Source organism: Quercus lobata, chromosome 5 (assembly GCF_001633185.2).
Source record: "Quercus lobata isolate SW786 chromosome 5, ValleyOak3.0 Primary Assembly, whole genome shotgun sequence".
NCBI lineage: Eukaryota > Viridiplantae > Streptophyta > Magnoliopsida > Fagales > Fagaceae > Quercus > Quercus lobata.
This window is the reverse complement of record NC_044908.1, coordinates 36032747-36044821: the sequence shown is the minus strand read 5'-3', so window position 1 is coordinate 36044821 and position 12075 is coordinate 36032747. Positions and strand designations below refer to the sequence as shown.

Sequence of the window (12075 nt, the reverse complement as noted above, 5' to 3'; positions counted from 1 at the left end):
ACACCAATATTTTTTTGTCCTTTTTTTTTTCCTTGGTTTTTTCGATATATAGACACCACGTAGCTTGATGAATCCAAGCAATAATTGAAATAATATCTAGTATTCTGGTCCCGATCACAGATGAATACGATTGAAAAGGGTATATTCATCTTTTGGGCTTATATATTCAAATACATGCATGGAGAGAATGTGTAACATGATATGATTAGTGTTATGATTAGTGTGACAGTCTGCTAGAAATTAAAAGAAAGTCCACTGAAACTGGAGGAATCTCTCCATGTCAGCATATCCTCCCCCACGCGATTATATATATGTATAGATATATTGATGCTAGCTCATAGCACAATATCACAAACAAAACTAGATAATTAATATTCCACTCTATTATATCTACACATTTCATTTGAGTTGTACTGTATATCATATTATCTCTAACATGTCAGTGAAGGTAGCCGCCGAGTACTTGCCAAAACAGGCCTGCAGGGTTGAAACAGCAGAGAAGAAGGTGGTTGTAGTGAGAGAGTATGAAGAGAGAGAGAAGTTGGCAGTGGAAGAGCTTGAGAGACAGTGTGAAGCAGGGCAGCAGCAGCAGGGGAAGCCTTCACTTTTCACTGACCTAATGGGCGACCCCTTATGCCGTGCCCGTCACGTCCCACTACACATCATGCTGGTAATTTTTTTTAATATTATTAATTGAATAATTATTCAATTAGTGTTCTAGTATGATTATAAGAAATAATCATTATGGAATGACGTTCTTGGGGACGTGACCAATTTGCCCAATTTATTCAAAATAGTATTGTGTTTGAAACTTACTTTGATGCTTAGTATATGTGAATAAAATCATCATTGTTTTAAACAGAAATTATGATAGCTAGCTAGGTTTGTGAGATTTTAGTTTTTATTTTTTATTAGTTTTTATTATACGTTTTAAATATGATGTGTACAGGTTGCGGAATATGGAGAGGGAGAGATTGTGGGGGTAATAAGAGGGTGTATAAAAACTGTGACGAGGGGGAATTCAATTTATGTAAAGTTGGCTTATATTCTGGGACTACGGGTCTCTCTCACGCACAGGTTCTTCACTCTCTTTCTCTCTTACATCTTTTGCTTTCTTATTTGATTCTAGTCCCATTCCCACCCCCATAATAAAAAGGAAAGCAAATAAAAGAAATAAAGAAAGGATTTGATTCGATTATAAAGAGGACGCAATGCTCCTTGTATCATGGAACAAGAAATTTAGAGTCACAATTATTTTTACAAAAAAATTTCGCAATTTCTAAGCTGAAAAATTGTTAATGACAAATAATAAAATTGTCCAAAGTATTATACCTTAATTTGTTGTCACTTCTTGTATTTCCAAAACATCCAAAATTCAAGTTATTCATCTTTATTATAACTACTAAATTATAAGAAAATAAAATAAAATGACGGAATAAAAACCAAAAAAAACTTGTTAATATTTTTTTAATGCGAAAATTATTATGCGTAACTTTAGTCATCCACTAAACGAGAGTATTAATCAACCAAGAGAGGAAAAAATAAAATAAAGGACAGATGAAAAGGCAGCTTGGCTAGCGTTTCACTCATGCGTACTTCAAATTCCCATTCTCCTCTTGTTTGTACTTGTCCTAGTTTTTTTTTTTTTTTTTTTTTTTTTTTTTTTTTTTCTTTTTATGAAACTTGTACTAGATTGCTTTATTTATTTATTATATATAAACTTGTGCTAGATTGCTTGCTTCACCTACAATGGTCCGTATACCTGGTATTTGTATCCTCTCCCTTGCAGCTGGTGGGTCTCACTCAGCTATGAGGGAAAGGATAAATACACCCATAATAAGATATACTTTCTCTACATAAAAAGTAAATACGTGTGTTATTTGGTGTTTATCTGAGTAAGGGTCTGGCATTGGACATGTGACATTTATTTGACACATGTTAAAATTTTAACAAATTCAGTTCACACAAGTATTGGATCCATGCCAGTCCCTATCTCATTTTTATTTTTTATTATGATTATTATCTTTTAAAAAAAAACACAAAAAAAGACAAGGCTATATGTTGCACTCGCATTTCTTAATGATAATGTCAAAAATCATCAGTAAGTCACACAGTCTTCACGTGCTCGAGACAACACTTGTGAAACAAAAACAAAGAAGGCCTTGCATAGAGTATCAATGTGGTATCGGCCAAATATCCTCCGAATGTCAAGTTAGAGAACTTTCATAACTCTAGAGTGCCAAAATTGAGGTAAATTATGTGAACCTTGGTGTGTGAGGGTTTTGGGATTTTTATAGTAGCATAGAGTTGACATATGTTCCTTGGCATAGATGGCCTTTCCTTGTAGGGAAGATCTTTATTAATACGCATATTTTGTGAGATCCTTTCCTTGTAAGAATCCCCTTGATTATGGTTAATCGTGGGGCATAAGATTTTTCCTTATATACTCATGCGTGGAGGCCAAACATGGCCATGTCAAACCCGTCAAAGGTTTACTTATCCCCTTCAGTTTCCTTCCATCAGCTTCTTATCTCGTCTATGCATTCTGGTTGTCATATTCAGGTGTCATTGACTTCAAGGTGCAGCTGTCGGCCTTGAGGTGGAATTGTCATTTATGTCTATAAATGCATAAGTAAGGTTGACAAGTTCATTAGGACCGTCGGCTTTACCTTATGTAAACGAGTTTATCAAACTTTTAGACTTATCCTTATAACTTAACTAAAATTTTCTTCGACATTTAATTAGAGTGATAGATGTCACTAGGTAAAGCATCCCTTGGATATGATGCAGGCTACGAATTGTTACTTTTGTAGTCTGCCATGTTACTGTATCTTCTAAAATCTTCCTTACTTTTTCCGAATAACAGTCACTTTATAAAGTACCTCACAATTATTCGTTTCTTTATTTTTTTATTTTGTCATCACTATAGCTTTAGGTACTTTAATTTTTTTTCCTGGTGTTAGGTGCTTAATTTGGGTCCTTGGTCGACCAAGAATAATGGTTTAATGGTTTATAACCTATTTTAAAGTCAAATTCCACTTTAGAAGATTCGAAGAGATAACCATCATATTTCAACCACAAATATTAATTCTGAATTCTTTGAAACTTGGCTTGCAGGAGGCTTGGAATTGGCACAAAACTGGTTCAGAAGTTAGAAGAATGGTGCAAGCAAAAGGGCGCAGAATATGCATACATGGCCACCGATTACACCAACGAGGCCTCCATTAATTTATTTACCCAAAAATGTTCATACATGAAATTTCGAACTCCTACCATGTTGGTACAGCCTGTTCATGCTCATCACAAGCCAATTGGCTCGAGCATTGCAATCGTTAAACTCACCCCACAACTTGCTGAGTCAATTTATCATCGAACCTTTGCCAATTCAGAATTCTTCCCTAAAGATATAGACAATATTTTAAGTAACAAGCTCAATTTGGGCACATTCATGGCTCTCCCCAAGAATTCCTTCCTTAAGTGGGATCCAAAAACAGGTATTCTCCCACCAAGCTTCGCAATTCTAAGCGTGTGGAACACTAAGGAAGTGTTCAAGTTACAAGTGATGGGTGTGTCAAAGTTAACGTACTTGTGTTGCATGGGAACTAGGTTGGTGGATGCATGTATGCCATGGCTAAGGTTACCTTCATTTCCTGATGTTTTTAGACAATTTGGGGTTTACACTTTGTATGGTTTGCACATGGAAGGTCAAACAAAACGTACTGCTCGCAGTCTCATGAAGTCTCTATGTGCATTTGCACATAATTTGGCTAGAGATGAGGTTGGATGTGGGGCTGTGGTCGCAGAGGTGGGCCAGTGGGACCCGGTTAGGGAGGCCATCCCACATTGGAAGAGATTTTCATGGGCTGAGGATCTGTGGTGCATTAAGAAGCTAGCAGATTCTAGTGAAAAATGTGACACAGCTGATTGGATCAAATCCCAATCCTCTAATTCATCTGTTATTTTTGTTGATCCACGGGATTTTTGACACCTTTTTAGCTTGATTGACTCACATAATTGTCCAATTGTAAGGTGTAATTAACCATCTAATTATATGTGTGTGTTTTTTCTTACAATAAATGAAGACAAGGTAATCAAACCCAAGTTCTCTTGTAAAAGGATTCTCCATATAAATAATTGGATCGTGCCATTGAAAACCCCTTAAACCTATCAACATATTAGTTTGACTCTACATTATGAAATATATGGTGTCATATGAAATTTTACATTGCGTGAAAGACTTATTGAAAAAATAAAGGTTGCGAAATAGCTAATAGTCTTTCTCGTCAACCTAATTAAGGGTTTGTTTAGTTGGGATGGAAAAGTGGAAGGATAAAAGATATTATAACTTTTTCTCAAGGTGTTTGGCTGGGGATAAAAAAATATACTCCATTGTTAATTAAGAAAAAAAAATGATATGATAATAAAGTTGTGATTTACAAATTTGTTTTGTGTTGGCTTTTATTCCGTGCCAAATCTGATTGTAATTTTGTTCAATCTTTTGTACCTTGTATTTGTTGTGGGAATTTATTGTAAGGGTTGTGTAATAGTGAGAGAGAGTGTGAAGATTCAAGCTATTGAAGAATGAAGTGTTTTCGTGGGTAGCTCACAACTTAGCATCCCGCGAAGTAACTCATGTGCCCTGCACATGCTGGAATGCGAAGAGTCAGGCCAGATGGAGACAATTGTGTCTCGTAAGTATCTCGCGGGTAAGGCCTTCCCGCGAGACACCCTTGAGACATTCTGTTCTGCCAGTCTGTCCAGTCCGATACACACTTTCTGTGCCTACACTATTTATACCCACATTACCCACAAATGTAAGAGAGAGCTTCAGAGAGAAAACCCTAGCTAAAACACTTGAGAGTTAGAAATTGTTCATTCAACAATTCTCTACACATTTTGTTTGTGGATTTTCCTCATCTCCTACCTCTCCATTTCCATACCATTGAGAGGTCAATAGCCCAAACACTTACCACACCTTTTGAGAGTGTCCACTGAGGTTTTGGTGCTGCTGGAAAACATTGGAAGAAGCCAAGGATGGCAGATGCAACATGGAGCTTGTTGCGGAATCCAGAGAGCTAGATAAGACACGGTTCCGAGAAGCCTTGTTGGAGTAGAAGCTTGGAAGGCTTAGGTACAGAGGGTAGATTAGGCTTGGAGGGTCTCTTGCTTACCCATGTATCCCAACTGATTGTCTAGTGGATCGATTACCGCTTGGAGGGCGGCAGAGAGGTTTTTCGTCGAGTTCTTCGGTTTCCTCTTCGATAACACATCGGCGTGTTATTTGTGTTTGTATCTCTCTTCCCTACTCTTGTTCATTTCATTTTACTGCTATGTTGCTTTAAATATGGATTAGAGTAGCTCTTGTGTTTGTATGCTTGTGTTTACACTATTCCGCCCTTAGTATTAAGTTAGTGTAAAATCAACCAAGCCGTAATTTGAATTGGGGGTCTAAACAAGCTCTTGTGTTTTCACACATTTCGAGCTTTCAGGTATATTGTATAGATTTACTCCTATGCCCCTATTAGCAAGAAAAAAAAATTAAATAAGGGAAAAAAAAAACTAAAAGTTAAGGGGGAGAGAAAACCAAAATGTAACATACTTGAAAAAGAGGAAAATAAAAAGCACAATTAAATAGGGGGGAGGGCAGATGGGTAATTTCCCATCAACTCCACTCTGTCTCCCACTTTTCTCCCATAATTTAAGGAGAAAATTATTTTACCCCAGATGATGGGCTCAGGAAGAAAACTTCTGGCCCCTATCTTCTCTTGCCCCTCCCCTTCCTAACCAAAGACCATTTTCTCCCATCTTTTCCCCACTTTTCTCTTCAACCAAACTTGTGGGGGTAAAAAACACTAAGAAATAAAAATAATCTCAATGTAATTAATCGACACAACCAATTTTTATGGAACAAGAAGGTAATCCACAGTGGGAAAACTAAACAGATGTAGTTAGAGATCAAGATGAACTATCTGGCTCTAATTGACTGAAAATGGCTTTCGCCGAGGTACACAATGATCTCTATAATATTACAATACACTTTCTTTCTCTCTCTATTTTTTTCTTCTCCAAAAAGCAAGATCCCCTTCCCTCGTGTGAAGGTCACCCTTTATATCCCCAGCTCCTCCTTCTCCAGTTGTGTTTTACCTTGCTGGATGTCAGAGGATACTTGTGTTGGAAAAATACATGTTTGTATCGCATACAAAATATATGCAGTGGAAAATTAACGAATCTATTTCATTCGCAATTGATAACATGTACTATGTAAATTTAAGAATATAAGAACGAGAGAGTGTACCTTGGTGCAGTAAAATTCAAAACCAAATATTAGAAGTACTTAGGAACACTTTTAATCTTCACTCCAATTCTACTTGTGCCCAAGAAGTGTGGTCTATTAATCAGTTTATATGTATGTGTTCAAGGGAGAATAATAGAGAGTGTCTTACACTCACATACAAACCATTTCATTCTCTTTCAAAATTCTGTGTGTTTCTCTCCTTATAACTGATTATCTAATTGGACTAGCCTTTTGAGCCATTCCAATTGGGATTTAGTATGTGGCTTGGAGTGGGACCAAAAGGGAACAAATAAGACACTAGCTCTAATGGACTTTGGGCTTTTCTATAAACTCTTGACAAGTCCAAAGTTACCATTAATTATATTTAATACCACTATATAAATATAATTGTACTCTAGGCCTTATTAATAAATTATATCTCAAGACTTTATTGTACATACAACCTCTTCATAAAATATTTGTAGTAATATAAAGTTATGAATGTACACTGCCACTTTGAAGATTACTACATCTTAATCATTGAGTATCCAGTATAATCCTTTAAGTTATTCATCATATATTTATGAAATCTAATTTCATAAATATTTACTTTAGTAACTCCTTACAAAGTTGGTTAGGCCTAACACTCTGAATAACCAAACTCATTAAACTTATCTCAAGGGAATATTTTATATCTCTGTTAAGAGATTATGAATTCCATATTGAGAATATATGTTCCATCAACACTAAATGTGGCTACCCAACATACTGAGGTTTTGATCGTGACTTTAGATCTCACTCCTGATATATCAAAGCAACCTACAGTTCATGCTTAGGTTCATTATTTTCTCAAGATTAAGAGTTTATCTAAGTAGAAGTTGTGAGATTTATTATTCATTTGACAGTCGTTAGGAGAATAATAAATCTCACAGCAGTCCAGTTCAATATGTCTTAACTCTTAAAACATATCAACATGCCAACTAGAAGTCTCCACTTCCATGATCAAGACAAATCATCTTAGTTGATATGTTATAGTCTTCACAGATGAAAGCCCAATTTTATCACTGACTACGAACAAAAATTCTGAGTTTACAAAGAACTTGTGTTTATATCTTCTATGACTAAATCACATAAATCACATACTATGCATCTCATGGACTAAATGATAATGTCCAAATATTCATGTTACCATTATTTTAGATAATAATAAAAACAACTTTATTAATTACAACATTAAGTCATACATAATGTCATACATAGCATCATACAATAGGATTTAAGGGCACTAATCTAAACAATCTTCCACTAGCCCTAAATACTATTGTGCACTAATCTAACTCCCATTCCCTTCAAATGTGACTCAAAAGTCCTTTGGGGCAACGCTTTGGTAAAGGGATCCACTAGATTGTTTGCACTATCAATCTTTACTACTATTACATCTCCTCGAGCAACAATGTCTCGAATGATGTGGTACTTTCTTTCAATGTGCTTTTCTTTTTTGTGATTCCTTGGATCTTTGGATTGTGCAACCGCTCCACTATTGTCACAAAACAATGTTATAGGAACTTGCTCCATTCTCATAACACCAAGATCAGAAAGGAATTTCTTAAGCCAAACAGCTTTCTTTGCCACTTCACAAGTAGCAACATATTCAGCTTCCATGGTGGAGTCAGCCATACAAGATTGCTTAACACTCCTCCAACTTATGGCTCCATCTCCCAAGGTGAATACACAACCTAAAGTAGACTTTCTGAAATCAAGATCTGATTGAAAATCTGAATCTATATAGCTAATAGGTATCGAATCCTCACACCAATAAATAAGCATATAATTTCTTGCTCTCCGTAGACACTTGAGAATATGTTTTATAGCTTGCCAATGTTTTGGTCCTGGATTTGATTGATATTGGCTAACCATGCCAACTAAATAACTGATATCTGGTCTAGTACAAAGCATGGCATACATGAGACTTTCCACTGCAGAAGCATAAGGAACTTGTCTCATCATATTTTCTTCCTCATGAGTCTTAGGCCTTTGGTCATCAAATAGAGGAACTCCATGTTTGAAAGGAAGCAATCCTTTCTTGGAGTTTTGCATGCTAAACCGTACTAGAATCTTATCTATATATCCAGCTTGTGACAAATCTAACATTCTATTCTTGCAATCTCACCAAAGTTTTATCCTTAGAATAAAGTTAGCTTCACCCAAGTCCTTCATATCAAATTGGCTTGACAACTAAACCTTTATTGACAACATTACCCCTATATCATTTCCAATGAGTAGAATATCAAATTGGCTTGTACACATATGGTTCATCAAGATTTTGTTCAAAACCAAATGACTTAATTGCTTGATCAAATCTGATGTTCCATGATCTAGATGCTTGCTTAAGTCCATAAATGGATCTTTTCAACTTGCATATCATATACTCTTGGTTCTTTGCTATGAAACCTTTCAGTTGCATAATATAGATTTCTTCTTTAAGGTTGCCTTTAGAAATGCAGTTTTGACATCCATTTGCCAAATCGCATAATCATAATGAGCGGCAATGGATAAGAGAATTATGATAGATTTCAATATTGTTACTAGTGAAAAGGTTTCTTCATAATCAATACCTTCTTTTTGTGTATACCCTTTCGCCACTAGCATTGCTTTAAAGGTTTCAACCTTTCCATCTATCCCTCTCTTCCTCTTGTAAACCCATTTGCAACCAACAGGTTTAATGCCATTAAGCGCCTTTACAAGATCCCAAATTTGATTGGAATACATAGAATCTAATTCAGATTTCATAGCTTTAACCCAATGATGTGCATCTATATCATTCATTGCTTCTTCATAAGTGTAAGGATCAGATTCAACCTCTTCTAAGATAGCTTCATAAGTTTCTCCCAGACTTATAAATCTCCCAGACACTTTGCAACAATATACCTTATCTGAAGTCAATCTCGCAAAATGTGCCTTCACTTGGTCAAAATCCCTCAGAACAAGGTCGGTGCCTGGAGTTATGAGGCCATACCTAACAACCCACCGCTACAAGAAAGAAGCACAAGCCACAGGTTAGATGCAAGATGATAGTTTTCAAGATGACAGTTTGCAAGATGATAGTTTTCAAGATAATACAGTTTGCAAGACTACAAGCTACAAATAATAGTGCTAAAGATGAAAGGAGAACTAAACTCAAGGAGCTTCCAAGGCCCCACAAGTTGCCATAAGGTGCCCCGGCTGATAGTGTCAAGGGTGGAGTAGAGATAAGCAAGACACGCTTGCCCCTAGTTGGCCTTCCATGCCTCCATAAGGTCCTGGAAGAGGGTTAGCCACCTTAAAGACACCATTTGCCCACCATTGGCAAAGAGGTAGGCTCTCAATAAGTGAAGAAGGAAAGCCTTAACCATACAGACACATTCCTCTGTAGTCCTTTGTGGGAGGAATATTTAATCTGACACCAAGTTGAGATAGTAGATGGTCTTAGTGGAGTACTTCCTCCCCAACCTGTCAATGCCTAGCTAGACACCCAACACGCTGTCCAAACTAATGATGGCCTTCTCAAAGCTAAGGCCAATCATGAAATCAAAGTCGTCATCGTCATCTCTCGCTCGGCAATATGAAAGGTGTGGGTAGTGTCCCACAACCTCTCAATGATGCATTGCACCAAGGTAGCACTCGTAGAATTTTTAGGAAGAAGACTGATGATAGGCTCAAAGCCCGCCTCCCGGATATAACCCCTGGTTTTGGGGATAAGTTGGTTGAACCGCTCCACCACCTAATTGGTGCTTCCCCTATCAGCATAAGGGGATGATGACTGCAAAAAGAAAGATGACATTAGATTCATGATTCAAGTGAAATTTAGGGATATTGTGTTTTGAAGCAGGAATGAAGATAAAAAGAACGATATAGTGATTTTTAGATGCAAGAATGACGAAAAAGGGTGTTAGAATTGCAAATGGAGGTGAAACAGTTGAAAATTGAGTGAAAATAGGCAGAGTAGGGCTTCTGCCAGGCGTCTCACGTATGTGGGTCAGAGCCCATGCATGCAGACAAGACCTTGCGTACGCAGGTCCATTCCCACGTACACAGAGCCTCAAGAACATACCTGCGTATGCAAGAACAAAGCTGCGTACGCATGACTACAAGCTTCGTAAGTAGCCATGCATGTAAGAACACAGATAGAAGCATTTCTTCGACATTTTCAAAGAAGCATCATCCAAAATCAATCCTATGTTGATACCATATTTTTTCTTCCCTCGATTTGCGTGCCGAACCCCCGAAAAATCCAAAAATATTATTATCTCTCCATGGGGCCACGAGAAGATCAAGAATATCATGGCATAACCCATTCGAACAACCCAAAGTGCCTTCTTCAACTAAAATAACCAAAATGCCCCTAGTCAACCCTAGGTTTGATCGAAGGTCAAACGAGGTCAAAACTCTCACAAAACAACACTTTTCATAGTTTTACATCAAATCCAAGCTTCTCACAGATTTTTGGTCACTTTAACCAAGTTTGACCTGAAGTTGATCTTGGGTGGGCCTAAAAACCCTAATTTTGATCCAGCCGTCATAACTGGTTGAAACCAATTCCATTGCGAAGATTATCAAATTCTCATTCCAATGACTATTCATGGGTCAAAATCAAAGTTAAAATGACCGAGATATCACGAGAACCGAGATAATGCACCCCTAACTTCCGAGAGCCATACCTTTCGATTCGACCGTTGGATTTTCAAGATCCATACCTTTTTAGAAATAGGCAATCAAAATATTTCCAGGGGTTTCAAGATCAACCCAATATATGGCCTTTTGGAGGGAGTGGCCCTTGAAGGGCCGCCGCCACAAAAAAGCGTGCTGGGGCTATAAAAAGCCCCAGGCACCATTCAGACCAAAAAAAAAAAAAAAAAGGGAGGGCTCCCTGATTCCTATGCTTTGCCTGGACACTTTTTGATCATTTTTCTTCTCTTTAAAACACAAAAAACACATCAAAGCTTCTTGATTCTTCTCTTGACCAAAAACACAAGGTATTGTTCTTATACCCAGTCTTCTTCTCCTTGGTTCTACATCTTGGATTTGGGGTTTAGGGGTGTGGATGTAGCCTTATAGCTACTATCCACACCCCTAACCTTATAAATCTTTTTCTAGCTTTTATCTTGTTCTTTTTGCTTGAATAACATGATTTATGGCTTTCCTAGCATGTTTCTTGCTTTATGTGTTTCTAGCCTAAATCTTCAAGCTTTTTATGCTTTTTGCCATGTTTCCTACTTAGATCTACATCCTTATAGGCTTATACATGATTTATGGCTTTCTTAGCATGTTTCTTGCTTTATTTGTGTTTCTAGCCTAATTCTCCATGCTTTTTATGCTTTTTGCCATGTTTCCTACTTAGTTCTATGTCCTTAGATGCTTATATTTTAGATCTACATGCTTTATGTTATATGCCATGTTTTCCTATGCTTTTTTCCTCTTTTTGTTCTAGGATGAAGTTAGGGTTACGTGCTCACATGCTTGTATATGCCTTGCTTGGATCTATGTATCTATGTGTTTATTTCCATGCTATATGGTTAGATCCTTGTCTTCACATGCTTATATGCTTGGATCCATGTTCTTCCATGTCTACGTGCTAGGCCTTTACCTACCTACATACATATTTCCATGCTTATATGTGTAGATCGGTGTGTTTACATGTTTAGGTCGATGTTCTCTACATGCTTTATGCCATCATCTATGTGCTCGTGTGCTTCACACCTTGTTTATGTGCTTAGGCCTAGATCTTGTTCGTCATGCCATGTGCTATTGTAGCCCTTTTGCCG

At 37.1% G+C, this 12075-nt stretch overlaps 1 protein-coding gene across 1 annotated transcript; it reads left to right on the top strand.

Annotated features, from left to right (window-relative positions):
• Positions 1-230: 230 nt before the first annotated feature.
• On the top strand, positions 231-4144 carry LOC115992415 (probable N-acetyltransferase HLS1). Its single transcript, XM_031116611.1, has 3 exons — positions 231-670; positions 950-1077; positions 3118-4144. Exons 1-3 carry the CDS (start codon positions 437-439, stop codon positions 3983-3985), a joined length of 1230 nt encoding a protein of 409 aa, XP_030972471.1. The 5' UTR covers positions 231-436; the 3' UTR covers positions 3986-4144.
• Positions 4145-12075: the final 7931 nt, after the last annotated feature.

Bases quoted from the DNA above. Each gene is read 5' to 3' on its own strand.
- LOC115992415 (XM_031116611.1), top strand. From the start codon at position 437: ATGTCAGTGAAGGTAGCCGCCGAGTACTTGCCAAAACAGGCCTGCAGG. The intron at 671-949 runs GTAATTTTTTTT...TGATGTGTACAG, and splicing joins TCCCACTACACATCATGCTG to GTTGCGGAATATGGAGAGGG. The intron at 1,078-3,117 runs GTTCTTCACTCT...CTTGGCTTGCAG, and splicing joins CGGGTCTCTCTCACGCACAG to GAGGCTTGGAATTGGCACAA.